This window comes from Geotrypetes seraphini, chromosome 2 (genome assembly GCF_902459505.1).
Source record: "Geotrypetes seraphini chromosome 2, aGeoSer1.1, whole genome shotgun sequence".
Lineage (NCBI taxonomy): Eukaryota > Metazoa > Chordata > Amphibia > Gymnophiona > Dermophiidae > Geotrypetes > Geotrypetes seraphini.
The window spans coordinates 251,388,434-251,411,422 of NC_047085.1; the positions used below are offsets into that span (position 1 = coordinate 251,388,434).

Consider the following 22,989-nt stretch of genomic DNA (forward strand, 5'->3'; position numbering starts at 1 on the left):
TACTGGAGTATTTTTTAACGTAAAGGCACACATCTGTTTCCTTTAATGTGGATCTGTTTGTATATGATTGCTTCTGTATTCAATAAAAGTTATTTTTAAAAATTAAAAAGAAAAGAAAAGAGAAAAAGATTGGGGCCAATTAAATTCCTCAATTTGGAGCTAAAAAAGGGGTAGGCTCAAATTTCAGGGCTCTGGCCAAAACTTGGGCCTAGCAACCAGTGAAAAATAAAGAAAACTTCAAGAACTGAAAAAACTAAACAAATACAAGGGAAAAATGTAAAAGGAAATAATAAAAAAGCTCAAATAGGAAGGAACTGGAAACACTCGAAATTGCACTAAGGCGTGAAAAATGTGGAAAAATGAAGATTGTTCACTCTGCGTTCATGCATCAGGCAGCAAAGCATCCGCACACGTGTAGTGTTGCACTGCTAGAAATTTCTATCAAAAACTTGCTAGACTGGACTACATGATGATGTCACCCAGCTGTGAGAATATGAAGGCCTGATTGTCCTCGGAGAATAAAATTACCATCAATATGTGCTGTGACAGCATGTATATGAGACACCCATGGCTAAGACTACTACAAGCTTTTTAGGAACACAGAAGAAAGTGAACAAATAACCCCCCTCCCTCCCCCTTTTTACAAAAGCGTAGCATGGTTTTTAGCACCTGCCATGGTGGAAACGGCTCCGACGCTCATAGAATTCCTATGAGCATCAGAGCTGTTATCGCCGTGGCCAGAGCTAAAAACCATGCTATACTTTTGGAAAAGGGGGTGGAGGGTGGGAATGGGCTAGAAGAAAAAAAAAAATCAAGATCTAAAAAAGGCAATTTCCAGAAGTAAAGAGAAAGCATCTTGCATAGCAAAATCCTATTAAAGGTTGGGAAAGTGATTCCATCAAAATCAGACCAATTACATTTTCTTCATATCTCTGAAAAATCATTGAATGTCTGAGATATTTTTTATCCTACCTGGACAAGGAAACCACTGAGTTCTTTCATGCTTTCGTCAAAGAGATGAAGAAGCCTCAGGAACCTTTTATCATCATATTCAAAGCGATTGCCAAACACCAGGGAGCAAATCACATTACTGACCGCACTGCTGATGTCACCATGGACATCAAAGGGTTGACCTGAAGATAAATTCAATATGCAAATACTAGATATTAACATCACAGATGCTAAGAGAGGTACTAGAAGAGACAATGCTAATGAGATTTTTTAAAACTTATGAGCTAATAATCGAAACAGAAATACATCTAAAAACCGGCCTAAATCAGCACTTGAGCGATCAGTAAGACAAGTCGTCCAAGTGCTAATAATCAAACCAGGTTTTAGAGGTATTTAAAAATGACTTCGGCCTTTTCAGTGCTGCTGTACGCCCAGAGCTAAATGGGGCATGTTAGGAGGAGTGGTGAGGGCAGGATTTGGGCGGGACATGGGCCGACCTAGACTTAGCCATACTACAAGTATAACTGAAAGTTTAACGAGGCTGCCCAGACGGAACTTAGACCTGGTTTTCAATTGCCTAAGTTGCTACATATAAGTTGGAAAAAGATATCCAAAGTGACCAGATAACCACTGCAAACACAAAGTATAGTCCCACACACACTCCCCCAGTGATCACTGACACCCCCCCACCCTCCCCCCCCCCCCCCCGCCATAACAATCGTAATAAAAACTACATATCTGCCTCCAGAACATCAGCACCTGGCATAGGAAAGCTTAGTAGAGCAGCACAGAGGTGGCTTAAGTAGTCTGGGGGATATTGGGGTTGTAGACAGATGGGTCTAGTTGGTTTGGGGGGGGCTCAACATGACCTTTAAGGGAGATGTGGTGAGATGTATATATGGTACCCTTTTTGTGAAGTTTGCAGCTGTGCCATGTGTTGCCATGTCTGGGTGTCCAATCCATCACTTTGCTGGCCCCTCCCACGTCCAAAAGGTCTTGTTCTAGGCATTTTTGACTTGGACAAATTTTTGGATGAGAATGGGGCATAAAGACTTAGCGGTGTGGCCGACCAAATGGCTGGACATATATCTAGACAATTTTCAAAAATGAAAAATATTTTGGATGTATTTTTTGGGAATGGACTTTAGACACTGCCGACTTTGGGCAACTAGCAACTTAGGCCTAAAACGGACTTAGATGTTTCTTTTGATTATGCCCCTTTTACTGTCTATGTGTTTTTAGAGTTAGAAAAGTGACGGAAGCTTAGTGAAATAAATTAATACTATGGAGGTCATTTTAGAAGCCCTGCAAGTCAATTATATATGCTGTATAGCAATGCATGTATATTTTTTTAAAAGTTCCTGATAGGCACTTATAATTCAGCTGACTGATCGTTTGGACACGAGGTCTCCATAGGGGCAATTGAGTTTATCTCTTTCATGTCAAACACCACCTCCAAAATTTTAACTTACTTCTCTCAGTTTCTTAATTAATAATAATAATAATAACTTTATTCTTCTAAACCGCCACAGTTGAATGACTTCTAGGCGGTTCACATCGAAGAAAGCTGGACAATCAGCGAATTACAGAATACAGGAAGTGAGGGTACAACTTATTACGTAAGAAATAGATAAAAGGAAAATATGAATCTTAAGTATGTAGTATAGATCTCTTGTATGCAACCCAAGGAATAAAGCTGGACGATCTGCGAATTTTAGAATAGAGCTGGACAATAAGGCGAATTGCAGAATGAAGCGAATTACAGAATAAAGTGAGTTACAGAATAAAGTGAAATACTGAATAAAGCGAATTACAGAATACAACTGGACAGTTAGCGGATTACAGAATGCAAGTAGTGAGGGTACAACTTATTAACAAGAAATGGTTAACAGGAAAATATGAATCTTAAGTATGTAATTTAGGTCTCATGTATGCAACCTAAAGAATAATGCTGGACAAATCAGCGAATTGCAAAATGCAGAACGTGAGGGAATAACATATTACACAGAAATCGACAAAGAGAAAATATAGCTTTGTAAGTAGTGAGGCTTCTGCTTAGGAGATGAATTTGTCAAACAGTACAGGTTAATTGCTCTCCGGAAGGCGCCATAGATCAGCCTGGCTCCATTGATTTAATTACCCAGCCAGGACTGCTGTTTACTAGCTTGGAACATGAAGGACCTGTCCAGAAAGGATTTGTATTTGCAGCCTATGATCTTTGGGTGTGTAAATATGTTACGTTTTCTGGTTGACAGAGTGGGGTTGTGTAGTATGAAATGTGGTAGTAGGTAAGAAGGTGCTAGTCCCCAGACCTGCTTGAAACAAGTACAGGCAAACTTGAACATTATTCGTGCTTCCATTGGCAACCAGTACGACCTTCTGTAGTAAGGGCTAATGTGGTCATTTTTTCTCAATCTGAAGATCAAACGAACTACAGTGTTTTGCACTATTCTTAATTTTTGTACTGTTTCCTTTGGGATACCTAGATAAACAATATTGCAGTAGTCCAGAATTGATAGGATACACCAGTAGTCTAAAGGATGTAACGTCAAAGTATTTTTTAATGGTCCTTAGTTTCCACAGTGTACAAAAGCATTTCTTCACCACTAAGTTTATGTGGTCAGTCATGGTTAGATGTGTGTCTAGTGTGACTCCCAGTATTTTTATCGTTTTGGAAATTGGGTATTTGTGGCCGTTTAATTGTAACGATGTTCTGGTAATTTTGTCCTTGGGGCTTTCGTCTTTTCTGTATTTAGTTTCAGTTTGAAGTTGATGATTGTCCATTTTTCAATTTTGGTCATTAAATGAGGAGATATGATCTAGAATTTCATTTGTTATGTTATTTAAGGGGATTAAGATAGAAATATCATCTGCATATATATAATAGTTTAATTTCCATTTCTGCATGTTGTTTTATAAAATTTGGCACTTATAGCAATATAGTACATGACAATAGAAAAAGATCTATATGGTTTATCCAGTAAGCTCAATAAGGCAGCTCAATAAGGCAGCTGTTACCGTAAATACTCGAATATAAACCAATCCAAATATAAACCGATGTGACCCTTTCCCCCCAAAAAAGGAGGAAAAAAGGTTGTCTCAAATATATTGTCTCAAATATAAACCGAGATTAGAAACTTGAGTGATCCTGGTGAGCCACTCTGCAAAGACCAGACATCCTTGCCATAAGTTTTAACACTATTTTTTTTAACATTAAATATTTTTATTAGTGTAAAACCTCTGAGGAAGGAGATTTTGATCCCCATCAGTTAGTAAAAAATGTATTAAAATTAGTCCAATAAAAAAATTACCTTATTTCCATTTTCTATTTATAAATATTTATCAATACAGCTACAATACTACTTTATTCTAAAACAAAAAAAAAATCTTAAAAAATCTTTTTTCTACCTTTTGTAGGCTCTGGTTTCTGCTTTCCTCATCTTCTCTTCACTCTCCATTCCATCCAGCATCCGTCCTCTTTCTCTGTTCCATTTTTCTCTGTCTCCACTCCCTCTCCCATATTCTGGTTTCTCTCCCTTCTCCTTTCCTTTCTTCCTTCCCACCCAAACTCTCCGCATGGTCTGGCATATGCTTCCATTCCCCCATACCCTGGAATCTCTCTTCTTTGTCCATCTCTCCCTCTCCCTCCATGCTCTGGCAACTCCTATCCTTCCTTTCCTGATGGTTTGGCATCTCACTCCTTTCTCTCCCCCCCCCCCCCCAATGCCCTGGCATCTCTCTCCTCTTCTTCCCCCTCCATGCTTTGATATCTCCTCTCTTTTCTTTCCTTTACTTTCCTCCTTTCTCCCTGTGCTGGCTTTTGTTCTGAGCCTGTACCCTGAGCTTCGCCCTGTTATCAGGTATTTGAAAGAAAAAAAACCCCACAAAACCCAACAAACTTATTTTATGCTTACACACTTAACAGAAGTTTGTGATAAGAACTGTTTAAGACTTCATTTTGAATGGTGGTTTTTGTTTGTTGATCCCTGAGGAACCCCACAACCGGATATCCAACAATGAGCTCCCCATTCATCTTAATCACATCCAATCTAATAGAAAACCACTAGACTAAGTTAGTTTTGGAATAACTGGTAGGGTCCTATTCAGTCTCCTTAAAAATATATGATGATGGAACAACATCAAAAGCACTTGAAAGATCCAATCATATTGTTAAAGTGTAGCTGGTTTTAAGGTTTGGACAATTTCCTGGAGGAAAAGTCCATAGTGTGTTAGTGAGACAGTCATGAGGGAAGCCGCTGCTTGCCCTTGATCGGTAGCATGGAATGTTGCTACGCTTTGGGTTTTTGCCAGGTACTAGTGACCTGGATTGGCCACTGTGAGGACTAAGCTAGATGGTCCATTGGTCTGACCCAGTAAGGCTATCCTTATGTTCTTATGAATAGCTATTTTTGAAACCCATTTAGTAGACGGTTTTCTATGCTGTTCGTCTGCAGTGTACCTAAATCTCAAAGGGATGTGTTGGAGACTTGGTTTGGACAGGAGTAGGAGAGGCTTACGATCTGAATGTTTTCTGCAACATATCCAGGGTATGTGATTGAGTTTGATGCCCCTGTTGTAGAACATATCCAGGGTACAATTTGGACATTTGAGGTAGACTGTTTCAATAATGAATAAGTGCCAAAAGGTGCCCAATCTGACCAAGGTGACCTCCTTCCACCCCCAGTGGTCACAGACACCCCCCCCCCAAAAAAAAAAATAAAAGATGTGAATGAAACAATTCAAATCAGCCTATATGACAGCTTCAGATGTTATGACCAGTCCTATTTGAGCAGCAAGTAGGTTCCTGGAGTAGGCTGATGGTCAGGGCAATGAACTATAGAGATGGGGACCCAGGCCCATATCCCCCCCTCTAATTGGTACACTTGTGGTGGAACATGCAAACCTTCCAAAACCCATCCAATAAATCACATTTATTAAGTTATTTGACAAAATCTATCTTGAAAGAATCAGGAAATTAAAATATAGTGGGAGAAATGGTAATATCCTATTGCAGATTGGGTATTGGTTAAATGATAGGAAACAGAGAGTAGGACTAAGGGTTCCTTTTACTAAGGTGTGCTAGCAGTTTTAGCACTCGCAGGGTATTACTGTGCGCTACGCATCTAGAACTAATGCCAGCTCAATGCTGGCATTAGCGTCTAGCGCACGCAGCAATGTAGCACGTGCTATTCCGCCCATTAATGCCCTAACGCAGCTTAGTAAAAGGAGCCCTAAATGATCACTGTCCGCAATGGAGAAAGGTAAATAGTGGAATGCCCCTTGGAGTTGTACTGGGACCAGTGCTTTCTAATATATTATAAATGATCTGGAAAAGGGAGCAATGTGTGAGTTGAACAAATCTGCAGATGGTGGTGTTGGAGGCCACTTTGGGGGGCGGCATGGATCTCCAGGATTGGTCAGGTGGTGGTGGACAGGGGAGCACCATAGAGGCTCTGGACTCCCTGAGAGATTTGCTGCTGGACATTCGTAAAGAAATGCATTCCTTATGCCATGATGTTATCAAGGTAGTAACAGATTTAAAACAAGACCTGGGGGAGCTTATGAAAAGACAGGATGAGGTGGAAGCACATGTTAACACCATGACTGAGGACATTATAGAAGTGCAGCAGGCAGTGGCTGGAGTGCATGTGGAGGAGTTGGCGCTGTTGGACAAGTTGGAAGATCTGGAGAACAGATCCCGGAGGTTTAATCTTCGGATCTGGAGGGTGCCGGAAGAAAGTGCTTATCAGGATGCTCGCAAGACAGCTTTGGACATCTGTGCGGACATTCTCACTGTGCTCTAGCGGGTAGGGTGCCGGAAATAGAAATAGAACGAGCACATCAGACTTTGGGGCGCCCTAAATCTAACTTGCCCCATGACATTGTTTTATGCCTGAGCAGCTTTCGGGTGAAGGAGGAAATATTTCATGCAGCGTGGAAACAGAAGGATTATAAATGGAATAATTTGCGGGTGGACATTTATCAGGATGTGGTGGCTATAACCTTGCGAAAGCGGAGGGATTTGCAAGCAGTGACCACTTATCTACGCAGAGAGGGCTTTCGATATTGATAGCTTTTTCCATTCGCCTTGGTGCTGACAGTGGGGAGCGTGACAAGACGAGTTCGTACAGTGGTGGAGGCTTGGTCAGTGCTACAAGAACTAGGTGCTCCTAACCTTCCTGAGAGGGGATCTGCTGAAGAGAGAGAGGAGGAAAGAGCTGGACCTTCCAGATGGCGGAGACAGACCAGAGGAGTGACGGCGTGGAGTGCTGTGAACAATGAGCCTCAGAGATAATCCATGCGAATGGGTTGCTGACTCCACTGGACTAATCTGTTGAATTGGATGCTTTTGTTATTCGGAGGCTGTAGGGTTTTTCAATGGGAGGTGGGCGGTGTGTGTGTGTTGGATGAATGTGTTTTGGGAGGGTAGGAGGATTGGTCGGGGAGTTTGTGTACTGGAGGGATTTGGGAGGAGAGTCAGGTGATCTGGGGGGGTCTGTTGCTGTATGGTTGGGGGGTCTATTATGGGGGGCTGTGCTGTGGTTGTGGCTGGGTAAGTGCTGAGGAGAGGGACGGAGGGTCTGTTGGAAAGGGTTGTTTGTGGGGGTTCCGGTTGGAGTATATGGCATATATTTGGTGTCCATATTAGGGTAGTGGGGTGTGCATTGGGGTGGCTGGGGTGGTGGAGTTGCTTCTTCCTCAAGGGATCTTGAGATATGTTTGAATGGTCTCGAAGGGAGTGCAGTTTGCATGTCATCAAGTAAAACACTATGTGAGATCCCTCGACAGAGCACAATTGAGTTTGCACTTGGGGGCCAGGCTGCGGGAGTTGTTTGCTCGAGAGGAGGGGACATCTCTTACAGTCTCTAGCATTTATGCCAGGGACTAACAGAGCATCAAGGGTAAATGGGAAAAGGAATTGCAGATTAGTCTGGGACATTGGGATGTAGCCCGTACTTTGAGGGCGACGCCTGGGGTGACCCCGTGTGCTTGGTTGCGGGAAACGTATTATAGGGTGACCTTACGTGCTTATTACACTCGTACACAAATGTTTTATAGTGGAGGTATTCCTACACCACTATGTCATAAATGTGGGACTGGGGGTCATACTTTGGGACATGCCTTTTGGTTTTGCCCCATTATTCAGCGCTTCTGGAGGCATATAATCTCTTATATGTCAGGGTTAATTGGGAGAGTCTTATGCAGTACCCCAGACCACTTTGTCTTGGATTTCCCAGAGGCTAATGGCCATTTACCTAGGGGGCATCGAGCTTTGTGTAGGAAGATGAGTTTACTGGCCAGGAAATGTATTCTTCAGTGCTGGACAGTTCAGGACCCTCCGGCATATTGGCATTGGTGGAACCAATTGCATCAGTTGCTCATTTGGGAGGCGCAAGATGCCGGAGGGCCTAGGAAACGAAATATGTTGTTTTTGAATATATGGGAGCCTTATCTGCAAGTCTTACATCCTAAGGGCCGCAGTGCGGTTTTAAGATGGGTATCCTAATTTGTTAATTAGTTGGGTTGGGAGAGTAATAGTGAGTACTGGTGGGGCGGGGTGGAGAGTATCATTGTGGGGGGGGGGGGAAGAGGGGGATTTGAGGAGGGAAAATGGGGTATATTGAAGGTTCTGGCAATTAATCAGATAGGATAAGTGGCTCAGATGGGGGGAAGGGGTGGTGTGAAATTTTTGGGGTTCATAAGAGTATAGGGCTTTGGAGTACTTTCCACCCTCATTAATCTCACTTGCCCTATGTAGAGAAGGAAAGGGAGGGAGTTTGGTTGATGTTACTCTTTTATTGTATATGCTTGTTCTATTATTGTATATGATGCATTATTATTTGTACTGTGCACCTTTGGGGTGCGTTGGTGTCGTATTTGCTGTGTTTGAATCAATAAAAATTGTTTGAACCTAAAAAAAAAGAAAGAAATGCGTTTACCACAGATTTTTGATGTGTGGCAATTCCTTCTGGTTATGCTCCATGCATCAGCTCCTCCTGGACCGCCTCTTTTCACGAGTCCTATGCCTTTTCTTCCACTCCTCCCAGACCTACCATTTCTCTCCATCTTACAGCCATGATATCACCTCTGAAGAGTACTATCATTGGACACTTACATTGCCCGCCACTGCTGCAACACAAATAAAGTGCCATTTAGAGGGTTTTGTGGCAACAGTGGTGAGTGAGTAATAAGTGGCAGCGATCACACTATTGTTTTAATGTGTATATTACCCTATCCCTAGGACTGCTGCTTTCCTTAACCAGCAACAGCGGCAGTAAACTTCAAATCAGGGGTGTCCGCAGCCCAGCTTGTGCTCCCTCCGGCGGGTGTTTAGTTTCTGGTCAGCTCCCCTGAAGCAGTTTTTCCACTCAAAGACGCAGACGTTGGCTCCTTGAGTGATCCCTGGCTGCGTTGGAAGTGTTCTCTCCAGTGGCGTACCAAGGGGGGGCGGGGGGGGGCCATCCGCCCTGGGTGCAGCCTTAGCGGGGATGCACAGCCGGCTAGGTCCGGAAAATTCTACTGGGCCGATCAGCCTGCCTCTCCCCATCGTCAATTCTGCCGTCGGAGAGGAAGTTCGGGCCAGCCAATTGCTGCCTAGCTGGGCGGAACTTCCTCTCCGACGGCAGAATTGACGTCGGGGAGAGGAATGCTGGTTGGCCTGACGAAGGGAAGACGCACGGAAGGAGAGCTTGGGGCGGCAGCGGCTTTGGGGCATGTTACCCGATGGCGGTGATTTGGGGGGCTGTTCCCCGATGGCGGCGGCAATGGCTTGGGGGAGGGCAGGGAGAAAGAAAGAAAGGGGGCAGGCAGGGAGACAGAAGGAAAGAAGGGAGACAGAGAAAAAGAAAGGGGGCATAAAGAGAGAAAAAAAGAAAGGGAGGCAGGGAGAAAGAAAGGGCAGGGAGAGAGGAAGAAAAAGTTGGGGGAGGGAATGAGGTGTGGAGGAGAGGAAGCATACAGGCTGAAAGAAGGGAAGAAAGATTGGATGCACAGTCAGAAGAAGAAAGTGCAACCAGAGACTCATGAAATCACCAGACAACAAGGTAGAAAAAATGATTTTATTTTAAATTTAGTGATCAAAATGTGTCTGAATTTATATCTGCTGTCTATATTTTGCACTATGGCCACCCTTTTACTAAACCGCAATAGCGGTTTTTAGCGCAGGGAGCCTATGAGAGCCATCGAGCCATTTAGCGCAGGGAGCCATCGAGAGCAGCCCTGGGCATTCAGCGCAGCTCCCTGCGCTAAAAACTGCTATTGTGCTTTAGTAAAAGGGGAGGGTGTATTAGTCTATTTTTGTTGGTTGTTACTGAGGTGGCAGTGCATAGAGTCATCTGCCTTGACCTCTTTGAAAAAACCCAGAATAGGAATGATAATTAACATTTTCTCAGCGTACAGTGTGCTTTGTGTTTTTTTAAAAATTTTATTGTTGGTAGATCATTTTGACTTGGTCATTTTAAAAGTAGCTTGCAAGCCCAAAAAGTGTGGGCACCCCTGAGCTAGAGCGTTGAAGCTGCGTGTTTCTGCCGTAAAGGTCATCTCTGACACAACCGGAAGTTGCATCAGAGACGACCTTTATGGCAGCCATATGCAACTACAATGCTCCGGCTGATGTAAGAAGGCAGTTTAGACATCGCCGACCACAGGGCAGGGAGATTTGTCGGACCGGGGGGGGGGGGTGGAGAAAGCACCACGAAGGAAGGGGCAGGGAAGGAGAAAGGGAGAAAAGGTGGGGTGGAGAGGAAAACAGGGTAAACAGAAGGGGGAGAAGGACACTGAAAGCATATGGGGAAGACAGAGGGGGGAGAAGGACGCTGAAAGCATATGGGGAAGACAGAGTGGGAAGAAGATGCTGAATGGAAATGGGGAACAGAGAGTGGGGAGAAGATGCTGAAGGGAAATGAGGAACAGAGAGTGGGGAGAAGATGCTGCAGGAAAATGGGGAAGAGAGAGTGGGGAGAAGATGCTGAAGGGAAATGGGGAAGAGAGAGTTGGGAGAAGACGCTGGCAGGGAAGAAGACAGAGATGCCAGACTATGGGGGGAGCGGAGGGAAGAAGATGGGTGCCAGACCAATTTGGAAGGAGGGAGAAAGGGAGAGGCACAGTAACAGAGCAAATGGAAGATGCAGAGAGAAGATAGACAGTGGATGGAAGGAAGAGAGTAACAAGAAGATGAGGAAAGCAGAAACCAGAGAAGACAAAGGTAGAACAAAAATTTTCAATTTATTGCTTTAGGAGACATGTGTCACTGTTTCTGTGGTGTTGCATTGTATGTAGAGTCCAGCTTCTTGCTGGTTCAATTTAACCTTTGTCTATGTATTTCTATTTTATTCCCCCTTTTACAAAACTGTGGAGCATTTTTTAGCGCCAGCCGTGGTGTTAGCAGCTCTGATGCTCAGAATTCTATGAGCGTCAGAGCTGTTACCACCGTGGCTAAAATCCACACTACAGTTTTGTAAAAGGGGGAGGGGTTAGTTTGTGATGATATATTCCATACTAGGCAAAGGTGTTTTCTGTGTTCTGTGTGTTCGAAAGACATGGTTTTCTGTTAGGATTGACGGTGTAGGATTGATCTATACTAGTCTGGCTTGTTTAGTTTTACAATAGGTGTATTGATGTTGTACTGCTCACTGCAGTATGTAAGATGCTGCCTTTTCCTAGGTACTCGTGTGACATGTGGCTTGTTACTAAAAATCATGTTTTTCATACAGATGGGAAGTGGGGTGCCAAAAAATGATGGGCACCGGGTATCACATATGCTAGGTACGCCACTGGTTCTCTCTGACATCACGACATCAGAGAGAAGGTTTCCAATGCAGCTGCGGATCACACAAGGTATCCATACCCGCGGCTTTGAATGGAAAACCGGCTGCAGCAAGGAACCGGCCAGAAACGCTGTTGCTTCACAGGACAGGGAAGAGAAATGCTTCTGCTGCACAGGGAAGGGGGGAGAGAAATGCTGCTGCTACACAGGGAAGGGGGGGAGAGAGAAATGCTGCTGCTATAGCACCCAAATGGAGAGACAGAGGGAAGGAGGGAGAAGGAAGACAAGGAAGAGGAACCAGAGATGCCAAGTCCATGGGAAGGAGAGAAAGGAAAGGAGATACCAGACCATGGAGGGGGAGGGAGAGATGCCAGGGTATGGGGGGGAGGGAAGGAGATGGACGCCAGACCAATAAGGGTGAAGGGAGAGATGGAAGGAGGAGGCATAAAGTTTCTGGAAGGAGAGAAGATGCCTTATAGAAGGGGCAGAGAGAGGGTAGACAGTGGATGAAAGGAAGAGAGTGACAAGAAGATGAGGAAAGCAGAAACCAGAGAAGACAAGAAAGAAAAAAAATTATTTATTTTTTTGTTTTAAGGGACATGCATCGCTGTTTCTGTGGTGTTGCATTGTATGCAGAGTCCAGCTTCTTGGTGGTTCAATTTAACCTTTGTCTATGTATTTCTATTTTATCTCCCCTTTTACAAAACTGTGGAGCATTTTTTAGTGCCAGCTGTGGAGCATTTTTTAGTGCCAGCTGTGGTGGTAGCAGCTCTGATGCTCAGAATTCTTGGAACATCTGAGCTGTTATCACTGTGGCTAAAATCCACACTACAGTTTTGTAAAAGGGGGAAGGGTTAGTTTATGATTACATATTCCATACTAGGCGAAGGTGTTTTCTGTATTCTGTGTGTTCGAAAGACATGATTTTCTGTTAGGATTAACTGTGCAGAATTGATGTATACTAGTCTGGCTTGTTCACTTTTACAATGGGTGTATTGATGTACTGCTCACTGCAATATGTAAGATGCTGCATTTTCCTAGGTGCTCATGTGGGATGTGTGAATTGCTTGCCCCATCTGTCTTCAACTTGCTAGTATTAAGGAGGAGCTCTGCAAACTTAAACAGGAATTGAATACAATTAAAGCAGCTTCCATCGCTCCACAAAATCATACCAATTTACCACCTCTACCTCAAAGAATAAAACAGCCCAGAAATAAATGGGTCACAGTAGGCTCAGGAAGACTGCGACATGTAACACAGAAACATCCACCTTCACTAATATTACCGCTACAGAATTCCTTCACTCCACTAGTGCACTGCGATACTCAAGAAAACAGAAGGGACTGGAACCAATGAAGGTAACTCAAGAGAACAAGCGCACCCTAAGCACAAATAAAAAAGCCAAAAACAGAAAACTATTACTGTTGGGGTATTCCATCATCAGAGGCATTAACCTTGGAACACAATAGTGAAATGTCTTCCAGGATCCTCAGCTACCAGGAGTTCCAGGCAAATACAGACTATAATTAAGGAAGAAACTAAGGATTTTAACACTGATATTGTTATCTATCTGGGAACAAATGACCTGGCCAACAACTCCAAACTTGCAGCACAGAAAGCTTTTCGGGAGCTTGGTGAGAGCGTGAAACCTTTTGTAAAGACTTTAGCTTTTTCTGAAATGCTGCCTGCATATGGACGGGGAGAGAGAGCAAAGAGTGAAAAACACAGAGGACTTTAATAGATGGCTCAAAGCCTGGTGTCATCAAGAAGGCTTCAGGTACATAGGAGGATGGGGAAATACATGGAAGGACAAGAAGCTATATTGCACTGATGGGCTACATATTACTGCAGCAGGAAAAAGAAACCTTGCAGAGAAATTTAGACAATATGTTTCAAGGCATTTAAACTAGAAGGTGGGGTGGTGTATGTATGAAGGACAATTATAGAGATCACCCCCGGCAAAAGAAAAGATGTGATAGTAGTAAAGATTGCAACATAAACAATATCAGCAACTCATTTCTTAGTATTGCAACGGAAAGTGAAACGAAACAAAAATCTATAAGAAAAAGGAGATTACCACTGAAAAATATCTGGAAAGTGATGACCACAAATGCTCGCAGTCTAAGTAACAAAGTTCATGATCTGCAAGCCCTGATGTTAGATGCAGATCTAGATATTGTCGCTATCACAGAGACATGGTTCAGTGAATCACATGGATGGGATGCAAACATACCGGGATATAATCTTTTTAGGAAGGACAGAGATGATCAAAAAGGTGGAGGAGTAGCTCTCTATGTAAAGATCAATATCCAAGTGACTGAAATGCAAGGGACCTGGGGAGAGGAAGAAGCGATATGGATCGCTCTGAAAAGAGAAGATGGAACTTCTATCTATGTGAGTGTAGTCTACAGACCTCGACTCAATTGCAGCAAATTGATAAGGATCTGATTGTGGATATCCAAAAGTTTGGAAGGAAAGAGGAGGTTCTGCTGTTAGGAGATTTCTACTTGCCGGATGCGGACTGGAATGTTCCGACTGCGGAATCAGAAAGAAGTAGGAAGATTGTGGATGCCTTTCAAGAGGCTCTGCTCAGACAAATGGTGATAGAACCCACGAGGGAAAAAGCGATATTGGATCTGGTCCTCACAAATGGAGAGAGTATCTCTAATGTTCGAGTGGGTGCTCCCTGGGAAGTAGTGATCATCAAATGGTTTGGTTTGATATAATGGCTAAAGTGGAGCATGGCCGCACGATACTTAAAGTCCTAGATTTCAAACGTACCGACTTTAATGCAATGGGAGAGTACCTGAAGAAAGAGCTGTTAGGATGGGAGGACATAAGAGAAGTGGAAAGACAGTGGTCTAAGCTGAAAGGAGCAATAAAAATGGCTATGGACCTTTATGTGAAGAAAATCAATAAAAACAAGAGAAAAAGGAAGCCGATATGGTTCTCCAAACTAGTGGCGGAGAAAATAAAGGCGAAAGAGTTGGCGTTTGTGAAATATTAAAAAACCCAAGAAGAGGAGTACAGAAAGGACTACAGGGTGAAAATGAAAGAAGCCAAGAGAGAGATACGTCTTGTGAAAGCACAGGCGGAAGAACAAATGGCTAAAAATGTAAAAATGGGAGACAAAATTTTTTTCAGATATATTAGTGAAAGGAGGAAGATGAAAAAATGGAATTGCTAACTAAAAGATGCTGGGAACCGATATGTGGAGAGTGATGAGGAAAAAGCAAATATGCTAAACAAATACTTCTGTTCTGTGTTCACAGAAGAAAATCCTGGAGAAGGACCGAGATTGTCTGGCAAAGTTACACAAGAAAATGGAGTGGATTCTGCGCTGTTCACGGAGGAGAGTGTTTATGAGCAACTTGAAAAACTGAAGGTGGACAAAGCAATGGGACCAGACGGGATCCATCCCAGGATACTATGGGAGCTCAGAGAGGTTCTGGCGAGTCCTATTAAAGACTTGTTCAACAAATCTCTGGAGACGGGAGTGGTTCCTGGGGATTGGAGGAGAGCAGATGTGGTCCCTATTCACAAAAGTGGTCACAGGGATGAAGCAGGAAACTACAGGCCGGTGATCCTAACTTCAGTTGTTGGAAAAATAATGGAAGTGTTGCTGAAAGAAAGGATAATGTACTTCCTTGAATCTAATGGGTTACAGGATCCGAGGCAATATGGCTTTACAAAAGGTAAATCGTGCCAAATGAACCTGATTGAATTTTTTGATTGGGTGACCAGAGAGCTGGATCGAGGACATATGCTAGATGTAATTTACTTAGATTTCAGCAAAGCCTTTGATACAGTTCCTCGTAGGAGACTGTTGAACAAACTTGAAGGGCTGAAGTTAGGACCCAAAGTGGTGAACTGTGTTAGAAACTGGCTGTCAGACAGACGCCAGAGGGTGGTGGTTAATGGAAGTTGCTCGGAGGAAGCAAGGTGAGTAGTGGAGTCCCTCAGGGTTCGGTGCTGGGGTAGATCCTGTTCAATATGTTTGTGAGTGACATTGCTGAAGGGTTAGAAGGAAAAGTGTGCCTTTTTGCAGATGATACCAAGATTTGTAACAGAGTAGACATCGAAGAAGGAGTGGAAAATATGAAAAAGGATCTGCAAAAGTTAGAGGAATGGTCTAATGCCTGGCAACTAAAATTCAATGCAAAGAAATGCAGAGTAATGCATTTGGGGATTAATAATCGGAAGGAACCGTATATGCAGGGAGGTGAGAAGCTGATATGCACGGACAGGGAGATGGACCTTGGGGTGATAGTGTCTGAAGATCTAAAGGCGAGAAAACAGTGTGACAAGGCATTGGCTGCTGCCAAAAGGATGCTGGGCTGTATAAAGAGAGGCGTAGCCAGTAAAAGGAAGAAGGTGTTGAGGCCCCACTTGGAGTACTGTGTTCAGTTTTGGAGACCGTATCTGGCAAAGGACATAAGAAGACTTGAAGCGGTCCAGAGGAGGGCGACAAAAATGATAGGAGGCTTGCGCCAGAAGACGTATAAGGAGAGACTGGAAGCCCTGAATATGTATACCCTAGAGTAGCAATGGCAAACCTATGGCACGCGTGCCAGCTGTGGCACGTGAAGGCCTTGCAGCTGGCACGCGGGAAGGTCCGCAATTAAGATATGCGGTGCGGCGGGAGGCGAGTGTGCCGGTGTCTGCTTTGCAGCTCACCTGGCAACAGGGCCGGACTGGCCATTGGGAGGACCGGGCATTGTCCCGGTGGGCCGCGGCCCATCCTCCTTTGCTGGCTGCAGTCCTGTGAGTGGATGTTTAGCTTGACTGTCTTCCCCTTAGTATCCTATGAGCCAGGCAGTGTGTGAGGGGGAAGTGGGGGGAGGAAGAGAAGCTTCACACTGAGTCTGTCACAGGAACTCAGTGAGGCTGTAGTGTGACTCCACATGTGACATCTGTAATCAGGAACAGTTCCTAGTGCTCCCATGCTAGAGAGGTGAGGATATGGGGGGATGTTAATGTGTCTAATAATGTGCTCCTCTGTAAAAACCTCTGTATCTTCCATGGGGGACATGCTAAATTCGAGGAAATAAAAAAGCTGCTTATGATGATTGCATAGAGAAGTTCAGTAAGCTGAGAGGAGGGCTGGGCTCTCTGTGAACAACCAACACACTAATCCTCTGCGCTGTACCTTATGGAAAACTGAATATAGCAAAAAACAGTAAAGTGTATATGTGGCCCTTCACAGTGCTTTTGTAAACATCATAATAAAATAACAAAGGCTCCAATAATGAAAAATAAGTCCTTTTCCCATACACTCAGGTCATCTCTTAATTAGTTGTTATTGTGATGAATCCAATGTTGTATAGTCATTAATGCGATTAATTCAGTTTGCAGGTCATTTTATTTGGGGAATCGCAGTCACTTCTCCAATACATCAAGACTACAAATAAAACATCTCTTCTTAGTCCTCTGCTGTCACATAAACCTCCAGCTCACTAAGGTTGGACATTGCTGAGCTGCCTCTTGTTATCCGGATTTGACGTGCTGGCACTTTGAGGAAATGCTTTGGTTTTGTGCGGCAGTTTGGGCACTCGGGCTCAAAAAGGTTAGCCATCACTGCCCTAGAGGAAAGGAGGGACAGGGGAGATATGATTCAGACGTTCAAATACTTGAAGGGTATTAATGTAGAACAAAATCTTTTCCAGAGAAAGGAAAATGGTAAAACCAGAGGACATAATTTGAGGTTGAGGGGTGGTAGATTCAAAGGCAATGTTAGGAAATTCTACTTTAATGAGAGGGTGGTGGATGCCTGGAATGCGCTCCCGAGAGAGGTGGTGGAGAGTAAAACTGTGACTGAGTTCAAAGAATCGTGGGATGAACACAGAGGATCTAGAATCAGAAAATAATATTAAATATTGAACAAAGGTCAGTACGGGCAGACTTGCACAGCCTGTGTCTGTGTATGACCATTTGGTAGGGGATGGGCTGGGGAGGGCTTCAGTGGCTGGGAGGGTGTAGATGGGCTGGAGTAGGTTTTAACAGAGATTTCGGCAGTTGGAACCCAAGCACAGTACCGGGTAGAGCTTTGGATTCTTGCCCAGAAATAGCTGAGAAAAAAAATTTAAAAATTTAAATTGAATCAGGTTGGGCAGACTGGATGGACCATTCGGGTCTTTATCTGCTGTCATCTACTATGTTACTATGTTTATGTTATTAAAATCATGTTTTTCATACAGATGGGGGGGGGGGTCAAAAAATGATGGGCCCCGGGTGTCACATATGCTAGGTATGACACTGGTGTCATGTATGTGTGTCAGCCTCAGGTCAGTCATCTCTGACCCTAAGCCAGCTGTCTCTCGTGACAGAAGTGATCCTCTACTTCCATTGCTGTCTTTTCCCTCCCTGTGTCTCCTCAGGCAGCCCCCTTTTTAGAATCAGGCTTAGGATGAAGGCCAGTTCACATAACTATTTTTGCAAGAATACCCTTCCAATCCCCCTGGTTAAAATGTTGCTGCCCCTCTCAAACGTTCCACTTTGTTGCTGGAACATTTGAGAGGAAGAGCAACATTTTAGCCAGATTTTGGTACAAGCAGTTTTTTCACCAATCTGATATTGTAGGCCCCTGAGGCAGCCTGTATAGACGAAACTCAGCTGAGTTGGGCATGGTTTTGACCCCTTTTTTATTGTTGCTAATAAAGTTGTCTTAATTTGGAATACCTTTAGACCTTGGTCTCCTTGGTTTTTGACTTTTGTTTGGTCTGCTCTATATCACTTCTATCTGGACCATAGGAGCAGCTAGGTGTCAATGTGTGAGATCAGGCCCCTTATGCATGTGAGCTGGAGTAGGGCCCCAAATGCTTGTGTCACATGCCAAATGTGTGATACTCGGCAAATCTGATAACACAACACTTCCTCAACCAGAGAGAGCAGTATAGTATCAATACGCTGAATGTGAGGGTAGAGGTTAACTGACAAAGCAGCAGTCCTCTATCAGAAATACAGTACATTTACACTCCAGTTCCTCATAATACACTTCTCCCTCCATATTCACTGTGATAGGGGATTAACAGAACCGAAAATACAGAAAAACCGCAAATAACTTTTTCATATGTTATTCACTCTTTTCTATTAAAAACCATCGTGAATATAGTGAAATCGCAAATAACATGGTGGGAGACCTGGTCTGTTCCTGAAGGCAAAACACGGTGAAGAAAGTGCTGGGAATCAGTGATTTTCTCTGTAAATGCTTGGAATCAGCTATTTCTCTATGCAAGCTGATGTAATGGGGGGGGGGGAGGAGCCAGCAAGCTAAAAACTGTGAATAATCGTAAAAGCGAATGCTGAAAACCATGAATATGAGGAAGAAGTGTACATCATTCTTATTTTCCCCCTCCTTTTTATTTTCCTTAAGTTAGAAAGACATACCTCCTTTGGATTCAAATACCGAACAGAGAAATCCAGCTTCCTCAATTATCCTTTCTTCAAGGGACTTCTTACCCAGCCCAAAGTTTCGCATTGTAGAAACTGAAAACCTTCTCTGCTCCCTCCAACCACGTCCATACCTGGCTAAGACCACTCCTGCAAGATATTCACCAAAGACTCATTTTTACAGTGGGCTCTAACAAAAAACTACACATGTCTTTAATCTAATATACTTTGAAGACAGATTCCATTTTGAGGCTTACCTTCACAGTTCTTATTCACTCCTAGGTGCTTAAACAGTGGAAATGGTGGGCGGTCAGCAAAGTCTTCTGACTTAACAACTAACGCCTCCTTCAACACCTTAAAGCCATTCAGCACCACCGTGTTTTTCCAGCAAAACTGCAGACTGAAAACATTCCCATACTTTTTACTCAGCTGCAAAGAAAGAAAACGAACTGAGAAGATCTGAAGGACAAATTATAATTATGATTTTAGATTTTTTAAGCTGCTTTTTAACGAAGAGATTCACCCAAGGCGGTTTACAATTCATTGAATAGCACAGTGGTACCTCGGAATCCGAACGCCCCAGAACTCGAACAAATTGGAATCCGAACTTTTTTTTGTACTAAATTTTGTCTTAGAATCCGAACGCCCTGCACATTGTATGTGTGTGTTTGTGCCCCAGAATCTGAATGCTGCTTTGGAATATTTGTTGTTAATATTTTACCTTAAAATGCAGTGTATTTCCTGTTAAAAATTTCAGTTTGTGGGACCCAGGAACGGATTAATCTAGTTTCTATTATTCTCAATGGGAAAAATTGTCTTGGAACTCGAACGCTTTGGAATTTGAACGGGGTTCTAGATGGATTAAGTTCGTATTCCAAGGCATCACTGTACTCTAAAATCTTGTCTCCATCTGTCCTGGCAGGCTCACAATCTAACTGGGGCACCTAGGGCAATAGAATGTTAGGGGACACTTTGCCCAGAGTCACAAGGAATAGGCTGGGTTCATAGGCAGTGGAGCACAAGACGTCAGCGCGCCGACAATCCAGCGCCGACAATTCGGCGGAAGACAGAAGCGCACGGGGGGAAAAGTAATTTTTAAAGAGCTCCGACGGGGGGTTTGGGGTGGCAACCCTCCCCACTTTATTGGTTAGTGTTCGCGCTGCTGTTGGAGGGGGGTTCAGGGGGTTGGAAACCTCCATTATAGCGAAAATGGAACTTTTTCTGATTTTTTTGAGGAAAAGTTCCGTTTTCTCTATAATGTGGGGGGTTTCACCCCCCCCCCCCCGCAACAGCAGCGCGAACACTAACCAATAAAGTGGGGGGGTTGCCACCCCAAACCCCCAGTCGGAGCTCTTTAAAAATTATTTTTTCCCCTGTGCGCTTCTGTCTTCCGCTGAATTGTCGGCGCGCTGGCGTCTGGCGCACGATTATCCCGTCACCGTCCAAAGGAGGTTTAAGTGACAACAATGTACCACAAATCTCTGACCCTAAGACAGCGGAATTGAAGATTCCAAAATCAAATTGATTTGTCCCCATATTGATTTCCAAAAGTTGAATATCAAAGGACAAAAAAAACAACAAATGATCCAGTGTCCCTATTCAAGATGACAGTGCCAGCATCTATTAGATTTGGAACTACAGTATCTAACTTCTGCAAACGAACTGGGGTCCAAAGAACTCTATGTAACAGAAAAAAACAAGGACTCCTTTTATCAGGCCGCACTAGTGGTTTAACGCACATAATAGCACGCGTTAAACCGCCGGCCTCGCTAGCCGCTACCGCCTCCTCTTGAGCAGGTGGTAGTTTTTGGCCAGCGCAGAGGTTAGTGCATGATGAAAAGTCACACACGTCTTCATAAAAGGAGCCCCAAGTTTGTCTCATAGATGCTGACATTGTACATCTTATCCTCCAAGTCCAAATCCGTGGCCATTGAGTAGCAGAAATCTGCTGCTTTATCTCAATGCTCCAAATGTGTTTTAGACTAGTTTTAGGTTTCTTGTTCAAATATTCAGATATTAATTTATACCACTTGGCTGCCTGATGCCCTAGCAAATCTGTCTGGAAGCATAGACCCGGCAAGCTATACTGATTATTTAAATTTCACCAATCAGGGAACCCTTTCATTTATTTATTTATTTATTTTTGTTCAAAATATTTTATTGATTTTATGTGAGCAAAAGAAAAGACAATAAAGTTATGCTCCCGAAGAAGCACAGAACAAACAGTGATAACACCAGTCGAGTATATCGATTTACAAAAAAAGAGTGTTATGCATAGGTAAAATCAATCTAAAAGTTAAAAGTAGAATCAGGCAATATAACATTAGGTAAGGAAAAGTACAATATTACAACGTAAATAAAGTAAATTAAAAAGATACATCATTAAGGCAAAGGATATGTACATAATTAATGAAGATCAAGCAGAAAGAGAAAGCAAAAAATATTGCAGGAAGATCAATCCATCAATTAAGCAATCAAGTGATTGAAAAAGTAGTTAATCAAAGGTCAGAATTACAGTGATCTACTAAAATAGACCAGGTTTTGGTATATGAGGATAACGAGTTATGGCATTCAGCAATATAACGTTTAAATTTAATATGCAAACATACAGAGTTCCACCAATGAGTGAAATCAAGTTTCGTGGAGTCTTTCCAATTCTGGAATATAATCTGAATGGCAATAAATAATAAGATTGTTAAGAGGCGGTCATGGTATAAGGATAAAGGTGTAGTAAAGGTTAGTGAGCCAGTAATCAACACATCAAATGAAAAAGGGTCAGAAATATTAAAAAGTTTGGTAAGCACACGCCAAATGGAGGACCAGAAGGCGATAACATGGGGGCAATCATATAGCATATGACGCAGAGAGCCATCCAGGAGTTTACAAGTCCAACAGCAGCTGTCAGAAGATCTTGTCAGTTTGGCTGTTTTATTAGGAGTCCAAAAGGCTCTATGATAAAAGAATAATGCTGATTACATATGTGAAGCTGATCTAAGAGATTTTATTAATCGAGGCCAAATAGCCATCCAAGTATGGGTAGTGAGTGGAGATTGTAAGTACTGATCTCATTTGGTTAAGGAATCGGGAAGTGGTTGGTAACATTTAGACTGAATGAACTTGTACCATTTGGAGGATTGTCCTTTAGTTGAGGTGAAGGAAAGTATCATGTCGTATAAATCCGGAATAGAGTGTAAAGAAGAGAGAGAAGAGAAAGTCGTCTTGAGACAATGATGTAGTTGGATCCAGAGACAACGTGATTAAGATTCCAGAATCCTCAACGTTGCCAAGATTTCCATACCACTAATTCTTTGTTAATTTTAATTTTGGGATTGTTCCAGAGTGGGGCTAGAAGCGAGTCTGCCCATTTTTTATCCGAGATGGAGTCTATATGATTGATTGCTTGCCAAGTATTAAGCAGAATGGGGTTCAATTTGACTGAGGCAGGGAGAGGTAAGGCAGGCACGTAGTGAAGGTAAAAGGAATCCACAATGGAATGTTCCAAATGAAGCCAAGTGGGAAGTATAGCAGAAGAATCGTTATTTAGCCAGAGAGATCCTTGCGACATCGAGAAGGCTAAGTAATAATCACAAAAGCTGGGAAAATTAGCTCCTCCTTGGTCACGAGGGCATTTTAGTTTGCGTAATGCGATGTGGGATTGTTTACCATTCCACAAGAAGTCTGCCCAAAGTTTTTCAATGCGAGAGTAGATCGAATAGGGAAAAAGAACAGGAAGCATACTGAGAATATAATTAATCTTGGGAGTGATCATCATGCGGATGGTGGACAATCTTCCCCACCATGATAGGTTGAGGGGCGACCATCTATTGGTACAGTTTTGAATGATGGAGAAGATGAAGTCGGAATTAAGTTGTAGAGTGGATTCA

General features: G+C 43.2%; 1 protein-coding gene across 2 annotated transcripts in view; it reads right to left on the reverse strand.

Moving 5' to 3' along the window:
• The window catches only part of LOC117353429 (cytochrome P450 2D15-like), a 126,711-nt gene that overhangs the window by 77,067 nt on the left and 26,655 nt on the right, over nucleotides 1-22,989 (reverse strand). For both annotated transcript variants that reach the window (XM_033929347.1, XM_033929348.1), the window contains exons 2-4: nucleotides 19,363-19,534; nucleotides 19,103-19,255; nucleotides 973-1,133 (exon numbers count right to left, since the gene is read on the reverse strand). In XM_033929347.1, the coding sequence (XP_033785238.1) occupies nucleotides 973-1,133; nucleotides 19,103-19,255; nucleotides 19,363-19,534 (486 nt within the window). The remainder of the gene's footprint in view (nucleotides 1-972; nucleotides 1,134-19,102; nucleotides 19,256-19,362; nucleotides 19,535-22,989) is intronic.